Source organism: Chiloscyllium punctatum, chromosome 19, assembly GCF_047496795.1.
Source record: "Chiloscyllium punctatum isolate Juve2018m chromosome 19, sChiPun1.3, whole genome shotgun sequence".
Lineage (NCBI taxonomy): Eukaryota > Metazoa > Chordata > Chondrichthyes > Orectolobiformes > Hemiscylliidae > Chiloscyllium > Chiloscyllium punctatum.
The window spans coordinates 97,297,982-97,317,350 of NC_092757.1; the positions used below are offsets into that span (position 1 = coordinate 97,297,982).

The 19,369-nt window shown below is 42.9% G+C and overlaps 1 protein-coding gene across 14 annotated transcripts in view; it reads right to left on the reverse strand.

The window, feature by feature from the left end:
* The window catches only part of ncor1 (nuclear receptor corepressor 1), a 406,208-nt gene that overhangs the window by 279,922 nt on the left and 106,917 nt on the right, over positions 1-19,369 (reverse strand). For 12 of the 14 annotated variants that reach the window (XM_072590142.1, XM_072590152.1, XM_072590145.1 and 9 more), the window contains 2 exons: positions 7,740-7,799; positions 1,730-1,782 (listed from right to left, as the gene is read on the reverse strand). In XM_072590142.1, coding sequence (XP_072446243.1) covers positions 1,730-1,782; positions 7,740-7,799 — 113 coding nt within the window. The remainder of the gene's footprint in view (positions 1-1,729; positions 1,783-7,739; positions 7,800-19,369) is intronic. The other 2 variants (XM_072590155.1, XM_072590143.1) reach the window with 1 other exon arrangement.

The window sequence follows — 19,369 nt, forward strand, 5'->3', positions numbered from 1 at the left end:
TTTGAGCTCCAGCATGCTACTTCAGTGAGGCATAACAATACAAGGAGTAGCAGACACAGTTTTAAGATTTCGACTCAGAGATACAAAACATTCTTTTATACAGCAGGAGGGAATGACATAGAACTCATTTCCTACAACAGTGATGGATGCAGAAATAATGATTTCAAAACAAAAATGATTGGACACTGGAAAGAAAAATCGTGCAGGGTTCCAGGCACTGAGTGAAGTGGGACTGACTGGACTGTTCTGTGACAAACCAGCCTAGAATCGTTGGATCGGTGGCCTCTCTCCACGCCTTAAGTGACCCTGGCACTTTAATACTTCCATTTTTGGGGAGGCATATAACTAGAGACCACCATTTTAAGGTAGTCACCAAGAAATCGAGTGGGAAATTCAGAAGGAAATTTGTTCTAAAGTGTAGAGAGAATACAAAAGTTGCTACCACAGCAAATCATTGAAACATATAGTATAAATTTGTGGGGTAGCTTGACAAGCATTTATTGAAAAGAACAAGAGATTACTATGCTAGACTGGGAGAGCAAAGATAGGATGAGGTTCAAATGGAGCATAAAAATTGGCTTGATATGTTCTTTACTCTATGTGACCCTATGGCCAAATTTGTCCATAGTTAACAAAGAAAGAATTAATAGTCATAGATGATTGAACAGATCTTTAAAGAATTGTATTGAAAAGACAGTGCAGCATTAAATTATACACATATTCAGTCTATACCTCCACATATTAAGCACTGTATTTCTGGATTTCAAGTTTTCGTTTTTGTCTTTTAAACAATGAGTTTACAGTGAAGCCAGGCTATTTCCAGCCCAACAAGAAGCATTAAACACTGACACTTTGAGGTAAACATGCAACACATTCTATTGATTACCGCTTCAAGAGCCGAGTGTGTCTATAAGCCATGGATAAGAATGTCACCATATGACCAGCAGCCATAAACAGCCCAAGCAGCAATGCTAGACTAAGGTATAAATGTCACTCTACAAGAGTTCAGCTTGTCTGTTAAATAAACTTTTCTGAAATTTAAGTAAATTGAACCTACACTTCTTACCAAACAAGACTGGCAATTTTGTGTTAAGGCGAACACAAAAACACAACACATGCCAAATCTAGTACACAACAGTATTTGACCAATTCATTTCTGTTTCGTCTTTCATTCTATTTTATGACATTAGTTTGTTTGGATTGACTAAGAGATGAGTAAAGAAGCAACAGATCAACATTTTTTTAAAATATAAAGTTAAGTAATTTGTTAAGATTGCTCCATTCTGACTAAGAACTACTCAAAATACATTCTTTAGATGGCAATCACAAGAACTGTGGATGCTGTAAATCAGAAACAAAAATAGAAGTTGCTGGAAAAGCTCAGCCAATCTGGCAGGATTTGTGAAGAGAAATCATAGTCAACGTTTTGGGCCAGTGACCCTTCCTCAGAACTGAGTCCTCAGTTCTGAGGAAGGATCACCAGACTTGAAATACTAACTCTGATTTTTCTTCCCAAATGCTGCCAGGCCAGCTGAGCTTTTCCAACGACTTCTGTTTTTGTTTCAGAAGATGGCAGCAGCTTTTCATAGGTCATTAGCGCAATAAACTTTAGCATACATCACTGACTGATATCCAGTAAGGTGGGATCAGGGCAGCAAATCCCAGAGCATAATATTATTTAATCTCATTCAGATCATACAGCACAGCAACCACCCCAGATGTTACTTACGTTTTGATGTTTTCATGGTAGATCTTGGTATCAGATGGTTGGTTGTAAAGTGGCTGAAAAAGATGAGGTTGATGATTATCAATGTGTATTAGTGAATATTTACGATTGACTTTTAAAAAATACTACAACGTAACCACTGGCCTAACATTTTCAGAATTAAAAACATCGTGGGTGGCACAGTGGTTAGCACTGCTGCCTCACAGCACCAGAGACCAGGGTTCAATTCCCACCGCAGGCAACTGACTGTGTGGAGTTTGCACATTCTCCCAGTGTCTGTGTGGGTTTCCTCCGGTTTCCTCCCACTCTTTAAAAAATATGCAGGTTAGGTGAGTTGGCCATGCTAAATTGCCAGTAGTGTTAGGTGAAGGGGTAAATGTAGGGGAATGGGTCTGGGTGGGTTGCACTTTGGCAGGTCAGTGTGGACTTGTTGGGCTGAAGTGCCTGTTTCCACACTGTAATTAATCTAATCTATGTAATCTTCCTTAAGCATCATAATAGATTTACCACTTTGAAAATTGCAGCAAAAATTCGTGCAATGTCTTAATAAATGGGTAAAAAGTTAATTAAACCCACCTCCCTGAAGGTGCACGGCTACCACAATCCATGATCTATAAATCACTCAGGCTCACCTAAAGGTTTGGTTTTAAATGGAGAAACGTAATGGCCAAATTGTTAACTACCCTCCATTCACCTATGGATAATGTCCAGACCCAGCAAGTAGCAACAGACAGAAGCTGAGAGATTCATGGTCCTCTGTGTTTTTGTGTTACATCACCTGTGGTTATACGAGACCTTTACTAGGTGCATAAATACCAGGTGGTGTTCTACATCCCAAAATAATTTTCCATCATTAGATCACCACAATTCTCTGCAGAATTTGCAAACTCCACAAGATTATTTTACATTAGCTAGTTTTGAGAAGATTTGTAGCACAGGTTGGAGGTTCTTGATGTAGGTTTGCGACATGAAAAAGAACCTTCCAGCTCAGCGAGCAAACCTCCATTACAGTATTTTACATGGTCACTCAGAAAGATCCACATCAAGACACACAACTTGAATTCACAGCACCCATAATCCCATTTTCAGAAGCTTTCACATAGCAAACTATACAAGTTCATGCAGATCCTGACTTGGGCATAGTAATTTTAAAAAGACAGAATTAAATACATTCTTGCCTGAATTCATACAGTATTCGCAATAAAGTAACCTGATGACACAAATGGAACTGACTAAGTTGCAATTACAGACAGGTGGCTAAACAGTGACCATGGCTGGGAACAGATTACTTAAAAATATTCAAAATTTAGAAGGACAAGCAAAAAGGAAACAGAGATAGTAGTGTTGCTAATAAGGGATGCGTTTAGGGCGTTAATGAGAAAAGACCTTAGATGGGGCAAGCACTGTGGCCTCACAGCGCCAGGGACCCAGGTTAGTGTCCAAGGTAGTGCAGGTTAGATGGATTAGCCATGATTAATGCAGGGTTATAGGAATAGGGGGACCGGGTCTCGTTTGGATGCCTTTCAGAGGGCCGGTGCACACTCATTGGGCCAAATGACCACTTTCCGCACTGTGGGGATTCCAAGATCTGAAGAACAAGATGTAGAAATTGTTTGAAGATAAGAAATAAGGCACAGCAAATTTGGTAGGATAATAAAAACAAAATATTATGGATACTTGGAAATTTGAAATGAAAAAAAAATGCTGGATAAACTCAGCAAGTCTAGCAGCTTCTGTGGAGACAGAAACAGAGTAAATGTTAAATCCAACATGACTCTTCGTCAGAAATATCTGTAGTTATTGTTTATTGGTCAAATAGTAGTGATCGTGTAGGATACACAGCAGAAATCGGCAGCATATGTAACAAGGGCAATTTAACAATCATGAATTACTTCAATCTACATAAAGACTGAATAGTGAGCACCAATACCGTGGAGGACAAAATTCCAGGAATGTGTACAAGATAGTTTTCTAGATTAACATATGGAGGAACCAACCGTGGAATAGGCCATTTATACCTAATATTTTCCAAGAGAAAGGGCTAAGTAATGAGCTTGATGCAAAACGTCTTTTAGGGAAATGTGACCACAATATGATGGCATTTTCCATTCAGTTTGAAGTCAATAGAGTCCATTAAAATGTAATTCAACTGGGGTCTTAAATCTAAACAAAGAAAAACCATGAAGATATGATGGACAAGTCGGTTATGATATATTGGGAAAATAATTAAAAGTTAGGATTGTAGACAGGTAATGCTGAGTATTTAAAACAATCAATGGATGGTTCACAACAAACATCCTTTGACACACAAAACAAGCAGGAAAAGTGAGTTAACTGTAGATAACCAATCAAGTTAAAGATTGTACTAGATTAAAAGAATGGCTTATAAAGTTACCCAAAAACATAGTAATCAAAGGAGTAAGAGTGCTTCGAATTTAACAGAGGACTGAGAAATGGATAAAGAGAGAATACAATATGAATGTAAACTAACAACAACTGCAAAGTACACTGGGAAAGCTTTTGTAGATTTATTAAAAAGAAACAACGAGTGGCACGATGGCACAGTGGTTAGCACTGTTGCCTCACAGCGCCAGAAATCGGGTTCAATTCCCGCCTCAGGCAACTGTCTGTGTGGAATTTGCACATTCTCCGTGTCTGCGTGGGTTTCCTCCGGGTGCTCCGGTTTCCTCCCACAGTCCAAAGATGTGCAGGTTAGGTGAAATGGCCATGCTAAATTACCCGTAGTGTTAGGTGAAGGGGTAAATGTAGGGGTATGGGTGGATTGCGCTTCGGCGGGTTGGTGTGGACTTGTTGGGCCGAAGGGCCTGTTTCCACACGGCAAGTAATCTAATCTAACTTAATCTAATCTAATCTAATAATCATAGGTCCATTGCAGGCTGAGACACAAAAACGTATGAGGGGAAATGGGGATATGGCAGAAGCTTGAAATGACTATTTTAGGACTGCCTTTACAGAGGAAGATGCACAAAATCTTGCAGAAATAATCGAACCAAGGTAATGTTAGAACAAGGAACAGAAATAAATTAGCATTAATGAAGAATCAATAGTGGAGAAAGTAATTGTACTGAAAGCAGACATCCCCAGGATTGATATCACAAGAGTGTTGAAAAAGGTAGCAAAAGAGATTGTGAATGCACTGGTGGTCATCCTTCAAAACTCTGTAGATTCTGAACGGTTGCTGCAGATTGCAAAGTTGCACATTCAGTCCCATTATTTCAGAAAGGAGGGAGATACTCTACCCAGATTTGCACAGTTAGAGAACAGTACTTATCAGCACTGCATCCTATTGTTATTGGAACAGGCCCATAACCAGTGTCAGTACAGTGACAGACCATTTCCAATTAGTTTTACACTGGGTACAGAACTATGTAATGTGGAATGTACCCACAGGTATCTCCTTCCTTAAATGCGGAGACCAAAATTACACAGTTTTACCTGCAATGCAGTTATCACAGCAAACATCCTTGAGATAGATTTTTCTTAAATTCATGAGATATGAATTAAACATCACTGGAAATGCTAGCATTTATTTATTGTCCGTTCTTAAATACCCTGGAGATGATTCTTAGTTGCCTCTTTGGACCACTGTAATCTTTCAGGCATCATCCAAGGAGCAGGAGAATCGACATTTCGGGCGTAAGTCCTTCATCAGGAAGCCCTCGAATGCTGCCTGACCAGCTGTGCTTTTCCAGCACCACACTCTCAACTTTGATCTCCAGCATCTGCTGTCCTTACTTTCTCCCACTGTAGTCTTTGTAGTGTAGGGATGCCCACAACGCTTTGGAAGGAGGAGTTTCAGGATTTTGGCCATGCGATAGTGGAGCATTGGTGCACCAGGATTGTGTGGGGCTTGGAGGAGAACTTTCCATAAGACATAGGAGTGGAAGGAAGGCCATTCGGCCCATCGAGTCCACTCCGCCATTCAATCATGGCCGATGGGCACTTCAACTCCATTTACCCGCATTCTCCCCGTAGCCCTTAATTCCCCGAGACAACAAGAATCTATCAATCTCTGCCTTGAAGACAGTTAGCGTCCCACCCTCCACTGCACTCTGCGGCAATGAATTCCACAGGCCCACCACTCTCTGGCTGAAGAAATGTCTCCACATTTCTGTTCTGAATTTACCCCTCTAATTCTAAGGCTGTGTCCACGGGTCCTAGTCTCCTCACCTAACGGAAACAATTTCCTAGCATCCACCCTTTCCAAGCCATGTATTATCTTGTACGTCTCTATTAGATCTCCCCTTAATCTTCTAAACTCCAATGAATACAATCCCAGGATCCTCAGCCGTTCCTCATATGTTAGACCTACCATTCCAGGGATCATCCGTGTGAATCCCCGCTGGACACGTTCGAGTGCCAGTATGTCCTTCCTGAGGTGTGGGGACCAAAACTGGACACAGTACTCCAAATGGGGCCTAACCAGAGCTTTATAAAGTCTCAGTAGCACAACGGTGTTTTTATATTCCAACCCTCTTGAGATAAGTGACAACATTGCATTCGCTTTCTTCATCACAGACTCAACCTGCATGTGACCTTTAGAGAATCCTCGACTAGCACTCCCAGATCCCTTTGTACTTTGGCTTTACGAATTTTCTCACCGTTTAGAAAGTAGTCTGCGCTTTTATTCTTTTTGCCAAAGTGCAAGACCTCGCATTTGTTCACGTTGAATTCCATCAGCCATTTCCTGGACCACTCTCCCAAACTGTCTAGATCCTTCTGCAGCCTCCACACTTCCTCAGTACTACCCGCCTGTCCACCTGTCTTCGTATCATCGGCAAACTTCACTAGAATGCCCCCAGTCCCTTCATCCAGATCATTAATATATAATGCGAACAGCTGTGGCCCCAACACTGAACCCTGCGGGACACTGCTCGACACCGGCTGCCATTCTGAAAAAGAACCTTTTATCCCAACTCTCTGCCTTCTGTCAGACAGCCAATCCTCAATCCATCCCAATAGCTCACCTCGAACACCATGGGCCCTCACCTTGCTCAGCAGCCTCCCATGTGGCACCTTATCAAAGGCCTTTTGGAAGTCTAGATAGACCACATCCACTGAGTTTCCTTGGTCTAACCTACTTGTCACCTCTTCAAAGAATACCAACAGGTTTGTCAGGCATGACCTCCCCTTTCAGTTGCTGCCCTTGTTCTTCTAAAGATCATGGGGCTGAAGCTGTCAGAGAAGCCTTGATATGTTGTTGCAGTGCATCATGTAGGTGCATGACACTGTTTTGATCCATGATGAGATGATGGAGTTTAGCAAATGAGAGGTGATTGTATTGAAGCATTTAAGATTATGACATCGAGGTTGTTTCTCTCGATGGGGAGTTTACAACAAAAATGCAGTCTCAATTAGGATTTAGAAGAGGAGAAACTTCTTTATTCAAAGGATTGCAAATCAATGAAATTCTCTACCCCTGGGAGTTAGGAATTCGCCACAATGAAAATATTTAATGTTGAGACAGGAAGATTTTTGGTCTCTCAAACAATAAAGTGAAACAGGGAGCAGGTAGCAAAAAGGAGCTGAAGTCAAAGATCAGTCATGAATGCAATAAGTAGTGATGCAGATTCAATGGACCATGTGGACTTTTCCTGCTCCCATTTATGTTCTCAGCTACAAATGTTCCTTGCAGATATTTTCCAATCTTATGTTGATGGATATTCTTTGGTAAAAGACATAAATATAAAATTCCACACATCTCTCACAAGAATCTGGCACATATTGTACAGTCACAATTCAGGTCAGATCATGATTTGAAGTGTGCGATGTTGGGCATGGAATCTTTTCTGAGTGTTTCACATTGTGAACTGACGTGGGCATGGCTGCAAAGAACAAAGGAATGCAACCATTGGTAATCCTATCAGCTATGCGCATCTTATAATTGCAAACTATTGATAGCTGCAATACAGGGGTGATATTGGAATGACTGAAATCAGAAGCATGCAGCAGACAAAGGACATTGCATGGACAGTAGATACATGACACTTACCAATTCTACTCTTGGACCCAGACCTTCAAGGATTTTGTGAGCTTCCTCTGCTTTTTTCTGCTAACAAACATAATTGTTAACACAAGCATCCTAACCTTTCAAATATTTAAACATTTTATTTTACTTATTACAATTGCATTAAGCATTATGACAGAGTTATAGGGTACAGAAGAGGCCATTTGGCTCATTGAGTCAACGCAATTTATCAACTCTGTTCCCATTTCCAGCACATTTCAAGTGCTCACCCAAGTACTTTTAAAAGGCTGTGAGGTCTCCCACGTCTACTACCCTTCCAAGGCGTGCATTCTAGATTCCCAGTATCTTTTAGGAGAAACATTATTTCGTCTAAACCCCTCACACTTCACTTTAAATTATGCCTTCAACTAAAAGGAACAGCTGTTTCCAGGCTGTGTCCATGCCCCTCATAATTTGTACACATCTCAGTCATGTCCCCCTCAGCCTTGTCAGCTCCAAAGAAAACAGTAAGAGCTTATCCTGGGGAGCCGATGGGGTACTGGTATTATCACCAGACTATTAATCCAGAGATCCAGACAATGTTCTGGGAACACGGTTCAAATCCCATATGATGGAATTTGAACTTAATAAAAAACAAAACCTAGAATCACGAGAAGAGTAGAATGATGTTTATGAAACTATTATTGCTTGCCAGAAAAACCCATCTGATTCACTAATGCTGTTTAGGTAAGGAAATTGTAATCCTTACCTGGTCTCGCCTAAACGTAACTCCTAATCCACAGCAATGTCATTGACTCTCAACTGCTTCTGGGCAATTACAGATGGGCATTAAATGCTGGCTGGACACACCAATGATGGCCACATCCCATGAATGAATGAATGACAAACAAAGTATCAGCTTCTCTACACAGTTAAAACGCTACATTCCAGACAAAATCCTGGTGAATCTCCTGCCCCTGCCTCTGCCTCTACAATCGCCTCCCCCACGCTACCAATAGTGTGGAGACCAGAAGTGCACACAACATTCTAGCTGTGGTTTAACCAAAGTCTTGTACAGCTCCAACATAAGCTCCTTGCTCTTATAACCTGTGCTTCAACTCCTCAAGACAAATGTTCAGTATGCCCTTTAACTACCCTACAAACCTGTCCTGTGAATTTCAGGAATCTATGGGCAAGCTTATCCCAAACTGCTGCTGTTCTTCTGAGCTTCCCAATGTCCTGCCATTCATCAATTACTCCCTTGTGTTGTTACTTCTTCCAAAGTGCATCACCACAGAAAGGACACTGAACCCAAAACATCATCTCTGCTCTCTCCATAAATGCTCCCAGACCACCTCAGCTTTTCCAGAAATTTCTATTTTTCTGTCACATTACCAGAATCTGCAGTTCTTTCAGATTTTTGTTTGATAAGAAATCCAGCACTAATCCCTGTAGTATGCCACTGTACCCCAGTCTCCAGTCAGAGAAACAGCTTTCCATCAGCACCCTGACTACTGCCACTTCGCCAATTTGGAACAATCTTGTCAAGCTAGATCACACGTGCTTTTATGTTCTTGATCACATCCCATATGAGACCTTGTCCAATCAACTACACCACCCTCATCTACACATCTGATTACCTCCTCAGAAAAATAATCTAATTTATTATGTATTACCTCCCTCTGACAAAGCAATTAATATATTTTAACAGGTGAAGGAATCACACTGCATTACAGGGCAAATATCTCAGTCTTTCTAAAGGGGTTAACAGAGTTAGCACATCTTCTGCTTAAACAAGGAATTCAGATAGTACACTGGAGGTGCTTTTTTTTAAAGAAAGCAATAACTTGAATTTTTAGTTTACAAGTTCAATTTTAAACCTAAGAGCCAACTATAGCATAAATGCTGCCCCGGCACACACCAGCTCGGATGAAGAGACGCCTAGACCCTTTACCCCAGAAGAGGAGTAAAGACAACCCTGGTAATTATAGACCAGTGAGCTTTACTTAGGTTGTGGATAAAGTGTTGGGAATGGTTATAAGAGATAGGATTTATAATCATCTAGAGAGGAATAGGTTGATTAGGGTTAGTCAACACTGTTTTATGAAGGGTAGGTCGTGCCTCACAAACCTTATTGAGTTCTTTGAGATGGTGACCAAACAGGCGAATGAGGGTAACACTGCTGATGTGGTGTATATAGATTTCAGTAACGCATTTGATAAGATGCCCCATGATAGCTATTGCACAAAATACAGCTGCATGGGATTGAGGGGGATTTAGCATTTTGGATCAGAAATTGGCTAGCTGAAAGACGACAGAGGGTGGTGGTTGATGGGAAATGCTCATCCTGGAGTTCAGTTACTAATGGTGTACCGCAAAGATCTGTTTTGGGGCCACTGCTGTTTGTCATTTTTATAAATGACCTAGATGAGGGCATAGAAGGATGGGTGAGTAAATTTGCGGATGACACGAAGGTCAGTGGAGTCGTGGATAGTGCTGAAGGATGTTGTAGGTTACAGAGGGACGTAGATAAGCTGCAGAGCTGAACTGAGAGGTGGCAAATGGAGTTTATTGCGGAAAAGTGTGAGGTGATTCACTTTGGAAGAAGCAACATGAATAAAGAGTACTGGTCTAATGGCAAGATTTTTGGGAGTGATGAGCACAGAGATGTCTGTGTCCATGTACAGAAATCCTTGAAAGTTGCCACCCAGGTTGATAGGGTTGTTAAGAAAGCATATGGTTTTTATTGGAGAGGGACTGAGTTTCGCAATCACGAGGTCAAGCTGCAGCTGTACAAAACTCTGGTGTGGCTGCACTTGGAGTACTGCGTATAGTTCTGGTCCCCTCATTATAGGAAGGATGTGGAAACTTTGGAAAAGGGCTCAGAGGAGATTTACTAGGATGTCAGCTAGTATGGAGGGAAGCTATTATTGGAAAGGCAGAGGGACTTGAGGCTGTTTTTGTTAGAGAGAAGAAAGTTGAGAGGTGATTTAATTGAGACATACAAAACAACCAGAGGTTTAGATAGGGTGGACAGGGAGAGCCTTTTTCCTCAGATGGTGATGGCTAGCACGAGGGGAGAAAGCTTTAAATCGGACAGATGTCAGAGGTAGTTTCTTTACTCAGTAGTAGGGCCGTGGAATGCACTGCCTGCAACAGTAATAGAATTGCCCACTTGAAGGGCATTTAAATGGCCATTGGATAAACATACAGTCACAGAGTCATAGAGATGCACACACGGAAACAGACCCTTCAGTCCAATGTGTCCATGCCGACCAGATATCCTATCCTCCAACAGCTTTGTCCGCCGATGCTATTTGGACAAACCAATATCCTGATTTACTTGTCACCCTCCATCAGATCAAGAACATATCATTTATGACAACGAGACTCCTACGACCACTGGACATGTAGCAGACCAATCCACAACACACTACGTCAACTACTCAAAAGGATGAAAGACCCTGCCCACAACATGCAGGACCAATGTTATATACAAAATCCTGTATATAAATGGATGAAAATGGAATAGTGTAGGATGGATAGGCTTCAGATTGGTTCCACAGGTTGAAGAAACATGGACGAGTGAAGGGTCTGTACTGTTCAATGCTCTAGAAGCGAAACATTAGCTTGTTCTCTCTCCATGGATGCTGCCTGAGCTGGTGTGATCTCCAGCAATTGTTGTTTACAGTACAGATTCCAGCATCTGCAGTAATTTGCTTCTACATCATGTTCAACCAACCGCCACATCTCTTCAAGGAATCCCTACACGAAGAAGTCTTGCTCTTCCTTCAGATAGGAATTCCGTTTGTCTTTTTCACCATGTACAACTTTGTTGCTTTGGTGTTGCTTCGGTGTTGCTTCATGCACCCATCAGAATCTTGAAAACTTTGTTCACTTGGCCTCCAATTTCCACCCCTTCACAACTTTCACATTGTCCATTTCCGACACTTCCCTTCCTGTCCTTGACCTCTCTGTCTACATTTCAGGGAATAAACAATCTACTGCCATTCACTACAAAGCCACTGACTCCCATAGCTACCTTCACTACAGTTCCTCACACCCCACATCCTGCAAGGACTCAATCCCGTTCTTCAGTTCCTTCACCTACGTCACATCTGTTCAGATGATGCCACTTTCCAAAACAGTATTGCTGACATGGCTTGCTTCTTCCACAACTGTGGTTTACTGATGATCATTTTCCACCATTTCAGACACCTACAACAGAACATCACCGCCAAACACATCTTCCCCTCAGTCTCCCTGTCTGCATTTCACAGGGATCATTCCCTCTGGGACACCTAGTCCGTTCATCAACTACTAACACATACACCTTCCTTCCCATGGCACCTTTTCATGTAACTGCAGAAGGTGTAACACCTATTCCTTTACCTCCTCCCTAATCATCATCCAAGGGCCTAAACAGTCTTTCCAGCTGAAGCAGCATTTAATTTGTCCCTCCTCCAATCTTGTGTATTGTATTTGCTGCACCCAATGTGAGCGACTTTGTACTGAAGAAACCAAATGCAGACTAGGCCACCGCTTAGCAGAACACAGAGACATAGAAGATAAGGGTAAGAAGCAGCCATTTGGCCCCTTGAGCATGCTCCATCATTCATCACAATCATGGCTGATTGTCCAACTCAATAGCTGAGTTCTGCTTTCTCCCCACAACCTTTAAGCCCATTCACACCAAGTGCTATCTCTAGCCACCTTTTGAATACATTCAATGTTTTGTCATCAAATATTTCCTGTGGTAATGAATTCCACATGCTCTCCACTCTTTGGGTGAAGAACTGTCTCATCTCTGTCCTAAATGGTCCACCCTGAATCCTCAGACTGTGACCCCTTGCTGTGGACACACCCATCATTGGAAACATTCTCCTGCATCTACCCTGTCTAGTCTTGTTTGACTTTTCTTCGTCTCTATGAGATACCCCCTCATTCGTCTGCATTCCAGTTAAACCAATTCTAACCTAGTCAATCTCTCTTCATATGTCAATCCCGCCATCCCCAGAATCAGCCTGGTAAACCTTCACTACAATCTCTTGAGGGCAAGAGCATCCTTGGAAAAGGATACCAAACAACGCAGTATTCTAGGTGTGGCCTCACCAAGATCCTGTAAAACTGCAACATATCCCTGCTCCTGTGCTCTTAACTTCTCGCAATGAAGGCCAACATACCATTTGCCTTCTTTACCACCTGCTGCACCTGCATGCTTACCTTCAGCAACTGGTGCACAAGGACATCCAGGTCCCGCCGCACATTTCCACCTCCCAGTTTACAGCCATTCAGGTCATAATCTGCCTTCTTGATTTTGCTTCTAAAGTGAATAACCTTACATTTATCCAAATTATACTGCAATCTGCCATTGATTTGCCCGGTCACCCAATCTGCCCGGATCATGCTGAATGATCTCTGCATCATCGCCACTGTTCACCCTCCCACCCAACTTGGTATCACTTGCAAACTTTGAGATGTTACATTTTGTTCCCTCATCCAAATCATTAATACATATTGTGAATAGCTGGGGTCCTAGCACCAATCCCTGTAGCACATCACTCGTTACTGCCTGCCAATTTGAAAATGACCCAATAATTCCTACTCTTTGTTGCCTCTCTGCCAGCCAGTTTTCTATCAATCCCAGTACACTTCCCCCAATCCCATGAGCTTTAATGCTGCACAATAATCTCTTATGTGGGATTTTGTCAAATGCTTTCTGAAAGTCCAAATGTACCACATCAGCTGGCTCCTACACCTACTGGCTGTGCGCAAGCATAACCCTGACCTTCCCACAGCCAGTCATTTTAACACAAAGTCCTGTTCACACACCCTCATGTGTCTTCGTCATGCTGCTGTGCTCCAGTATTGTCCAGCACAAACTGGAGGAACAACATCTCATCATCACACTAGACACTTTATAGTCTTCTGGACTTAATACTGAATTCAACGCTTTCAAATTGTGAACCCAATCTCATTCCTTCCCTTTCTTTCAGCTGTAGCTGTTACATTCTGTCACAATTTCCTCTCTCCCCTTCCTCACCCCAGCGGGACTCTGCTCTTTCCAGTCTTACAGATAGATACACCATTGTCCTGCCATTCTCATATTCCAATGACTTAATCTGAACTATCTGAATAAAAGAATGAGTAGAGTAAAATTAGGGCCTATCAAGGACAGTAGTGAGAAGTTGTGCATAGAGTCTGAAAAGATAGGAGGCTTAAAATTTTTCGTTAGTATCCATACTGGAAAAAGACAATATTGACGAGGGAAATACTGAGATACAATTAGACTAGACACGATTGAGTTCATAATGAGGAGGTGTTAGCAATTCTGCAAAGTGTGAAAATAGAGACGTCCCCTGGGCTGGATGAGATTTATACTGGGATTCTCTGGGAAGCTAAGGAGGAGATTGCAGTGCCTTTGGGCTTTGATATTTGTGTCGTCTTTGTCTACAGGAATAGTTCCAGAAGACTGGAGGATAGCAACTGTTGTCCCCTTGTTCAAGAAAGGGAGTAGAGACAACCCTCAAAATGTAGACCAGTGAGCCTTACTTCGGTTGTGGGTAAAGTGCTGGAAAGGATTATAAGAGATTGGATTTATAAATCATCTAAAAAGGAATAATTGGATTAGGGATTGTCAACATGGTTTTGTGAAGGGTAGGTTGTGCCTCACAAACCTTATTTAGTTCTTTGAAAAGGTAACCAAATCAGTGGATGAGGGTAACACATTTGATGTGGTGCATATGGATTTCAGTAAAGCGTTTGATAGGGTTCCCCACGGTAGGCTATTGCAGAAAATAGGATTGAGGATGATTTAGCAGGTTGGATCAGAAACTTGCTCGCTGAAAGACAGAGGGTGGTGGTTGATGGGAAATAGTCAAGATTAGAGTAGTGCTGGAAAAGCACAGCAGGTCAGGCAGCATCTGAGGAGCAGGAAAATCGACGTTTTCGGCAGGAGCCTTTCATCAGGAAAGTTGATGGGAAATGCTCATCCTGGAGTTCAGTTAGTCGTGGTGTACTGCAAAGATCTGTTTTGGTTCCACTGCTGGGATAGTGTAGGTTAGGTGGGCTTCAGTTTGGTTTCAAAGGTTGGCGCAACATCAAGGGCCAAAGGACCTGTATTGTGCTGTAATGTTCTAGGATTAGCAGCACAATGTTCCTGGATATTGATGTTTTAGATGAAACAAAGGAGAAAACAGAAGTGGTGGGGGAATTGTATTATTGGTTAGGGAGTATATCACAGCTGGAGTAAGAAAGGACACCCTGGAGGGATCTTGCAGTGAGGCATTATGGGATTAGCTCAGGAGTAGGTAGGGTTCACTTGCAATGCTGGGATTATACTACAACCCTCCCAGGTGCCAGCGGGAGATGGTGGGGAAGAGTCTGGAAAGTCAGATTCTGGAAAGATGGAAAAGCAACAGGGTTGTTGTGCTGGGTGATTTTCACCTTCCCGATATTGACTGGAACTCACTTAGTGCCAAGGTTTGGACAGGGTGCAATTAGTTAAGTATGTCCAGGTGGGTTTTTTTTGTAGTCTAATGAGGGAGGGAGTCATACTAGACTTGGCATTGGGAAATGATCAACATTGCAGTGGGGGAGCATTTTGGGGATAGTGAGCATAATTCTGTAAATTTTCAGATACTTAAGGATAAGGGGAAAGCGGTAGATGTGGTATATATGGATTTTAGTAAGGCGTTTGATAAGGTCCCCCATGGTAGGCTACTGCAGAAAATACAGAGATATGGCATTGAGGGTGAGTTGGAGGTTTGGATTAGGAATTGGCTCTCTGGAAGAAGACAGAGGGTAGTAGTTGATGGCAAAGGTTCATCTTGGAGTGCCGTCACTAGCGGTGTGCCGCAAGGATCTGTTTTGGGACCATTGCTGTTTGTCATTTTTATAAATGACCTGGAGGAAGGGTTAGAAGGTTGGGTGAGCAAGTTTGCGGATGATACGAAAGTCGGAGGAGTTGTAGACAGTGAGGAAGGATATGGCAGGTTACAGCGGGATATAGAGAAGCTGCAGAGCTGGGCAGAAAGGTGGCAAATGGAGTTCAATGTAGCTAAGTGTGAAGTGATTCACTTTGGTAAGAGTAATAAAAAGATGGATTACTGTGCTAATGGTAGACTACTTGGTAGTGTGGAAGAGCAGAGGGATCTTGGTGTCCATGTACACAGATCTCTGAAAGTTGCCACCCAGGTAAATAGTGCAGTGAAGAAGGCATATGGCGTACTGGCTTTTATTGGTAGAGGAATTGAGTTCCGGAGTCCTGAGGTCATGCTGCAGTTGTATAAGACTCTGGTGCGGCCGCATCTGGAATATTGTGTGCAGTTTTGGTCGCCATACTATAGGAAGGATGTGGAGGCACTGGAACGGGTGCAGAGGAAGTTTACCAGGATGTTGCCTGGTATGGTAGGAAAATCCTATGAGGAAAGGCTGAGGCACTTGGGGTTGTTTTCATTGGAGAAAAGAAGGTTTAGGGGTGATTTGATAGAGGTGTACAAGATGATTAGGGGGTTAGATAGGGTTGACAGTGAGAACCTTTTTCCACGTATGGAGTCAGCTATGACAAGGGGGCATAGCTTTAAATTAAGGGGGGGTAGATATAGGACTGATGTTAGGGGTAGGTTCTTCACTCAGCGAGTCGTAAGTTCATGGAATGCCCTGCCAGTAGCAGTAGTGGACTCTCCCTCTTTATGGGTATTTAAGTGGGCATTGGATAGGTATATGGAGGATAGTGGGTTAGTGTAGGTTAGGTGGGCTTTGATCGGCGCAACATCGAGGGCTGAAGGGCCTGTACTGCGCTGTATTCTTCTATGTTCTATGTTCTATGATAAGGACAAGAGTGGACTTTGGATGAAGATGCTAAATTGGGGGAAGGCTAACTATAACCGAATTAGACAAGTAGTAAAGAATGTGGATTGGGAGTGGCTGTTCAAGGGTAAATCCATATCGGAGATGTGCAAGTCTGAAGGACCAGTTGACTTGAGTGCAGGACAGGCATGTTCATGTGAAGGCAGGAATGGCAAGGGAACTTATCAGTTTAGTCAAAAAAGAAAGCATATCTAAGGTCTAAGCAACTAAAAACAGACAAACTCCTTTAAGAATTTCGACAAAGTAGGAATGAGCTCAAACGGGGAGTTAGGAGAGTTAAACGGGGCTGTGAAATGTCCTTGGCCAGGAGGGTTAATGAGAATCCCACGGCATTTTACACATACATTAGGGACATGAGGATAGCTGAGGAAAGAGTAGGCTCACAAAAGGTTAAAGGAGGGAGGTTATACGTGGGGCTAGAGAAAATGAGTGAAATCCTTCATGAATACTTTACATTGCTGCTCACCAAAGAGAGGAACTTTGGAGATGTTGAGGTGAGAAAAGGTGTGTGAATACTCTCAGGCAAGTCAACATATAGGAAGTAGTAGTTGGGTGTCTTGAAATACATTAAGTGAGACAAATCTCCACGACGAGACTGGATCTATCCTAGGATACTGTGGGAGGCAAGGGAAGAAATAGCTAGGACATTAACGGATTTCTTTGCACCCTTTTAGGTCTCAGGCAAAGCTCCAGAGGACTGGAGAATGGCCAATGTTGTTTCTTTGTTTAAGAAGAGAAACAGGGATAATCATGGTAATTATAGGCCAGTGATCCTGACATTAGTAATGGGGAGGCTGTTGGAGAAGATACTAAGAGACAGGAGTTATTCACATTTAGAAGCAAATGGATTTTGTTACTGACAGGCAACATGGCTCTGTGCAGGGTAGGTCCTGTCTCATCAACTTGATTGAGTTTTTTGAGGAGGTGACAAGAATAATTGATGAGGGAAGGGCTATGGATATTGTCTACATGCACTTCAGTAAGGCTTTTGATAAGGTACTTCATGACAGGTTGGTGCAGGAGATATAGTCTCATGGGATCCAGGGTGAGCTAGCTAGATGGATAAAAAACCAGTTTGGCCATAGAAAAAACAGTCTGGCATACCTTCATCAGCTGGGGCATCGGATGTAAAGTTGGCAAGTTTTGCCATAGCTGTACAAAACTTCAGATAAGCCACATTTGGGGTGGCACGGTGGCTCAGTGGTTAGCACTGCTGCCTCAAAGCACCAGGGTCCCAGGTTCAATTCCAGGCGACTGTCTGTGTGGAGTTTGCACATTCTCCATACATATCTGCGTGGGTTTCCTCCAGGTGCTCCGGTTTCCTCCCACAATCCAAAGATATGGGGGTTAGGTGACTTCGCCATGCTAAATTGCTCATAGTGATAGATGCATTAGTCAGAGGGAAATGGGTCTGGGTGGGTTACTCTTCAGAGGGTCAGTGTGGATTTGTTGGGCCGAAGGGCCTGTTTCCAATTTGTATGTAATCTAATCTAATCATTACATGCAGTCCTAATCGCCACACTACCAGAAGGATGTGGATGCTTTGGAGAGGGTGCAGAAAAAGCATACTACGATGTTGCCTGGTCTGGAGGGTTTTAGTTACAAGGATAACTTGGATTGTTTTCACTGGAAAGACAGAGGCTGAGGGGCAACCTGACAGAAATCTACAAAATTATAAGAGGCATAAACAGGGTGGATAGTCAGAGGCTTTTTACCATGGTGGCAAGATTAAAAGAGGGCACAGGCTCAAAGTGAGAGGGGAGAACTTTAGGGGAGACATGCAGGTAAAATATTTTACACAGAGGGTGGTGGGTGCCTGGACTACACTGCCAGAGGTGGTGTAAGCAGACACATTGGAAACGTTTAAGTTATGTCATGATAGACACATGACGTGAGGCGAACAGAGGGATAGATACAACACATGGACAGTAAGTAGCTGGTCTAAATAAGGACTGGAATCAAAATTCAAAATTGCTGGGCCAAAAGTCTGTTTTGGTGTTGTCCTGTGTTGTACCATTTGGATTGTACAACATTTATTTCCCCCTCATATCCATTGTGAAGTGGAGTTGACACCACAGCCATGATTTACTGAATAGGGAAGCAGATACTTGTAGTCCTATATTCCTAAGGGCCTCTGCCATCGTGACTAGGCCAGTAATAACTAGGGAATCGAACTACTGAAACATCAACTGGGATATAAACAGTATGAAAGGCACAGAAGGCACAAAATTCTAGACAGGATTCAAAAGCACTGCAAGAGACTGCAATTCTAGATTTAGTCGTAGGAAATTAGATTAGATTACTTTCAGATTAGATTAGATTAGATTACTTACAGTGTGGAAACAGGCCCTTCGGCCCAACAAGTCCACACCGCCCCGCAGAAGCGCAACCCACCCATACCCCTACATCTACCCCTTACCTAACACTACGGGCAATTTAGCATGGCCAATTCACCTGACCTGCACATCTTTGGAGTGTGGGAGGAAACCGGAGCACCCGGAGGAAACCCACGCAGACACGGGGAGAATGTGCAAACTCCACACAGAGAGTCGCCTGAGGCGGGAAATGAACCCGGGTCTCTGGCGCTGTGAGGCAGCAGTGCTAACCACTGTGCCACCGTGCCGCCCAGGCCAGGTGGCCAGGTGAATTGTTTGTGAGATGGTGATCATATTCAGTTACAATTAGCATATGGGTTGGGGGATTGGTCATAGTAAATTGACCCATAGTGTGTCCAGGCTAGGTGAAATAGCCATGGGAAATGCAAGGTTATAGAGATGGGGGGGGTGAGTCTTAGTGGGATGCTC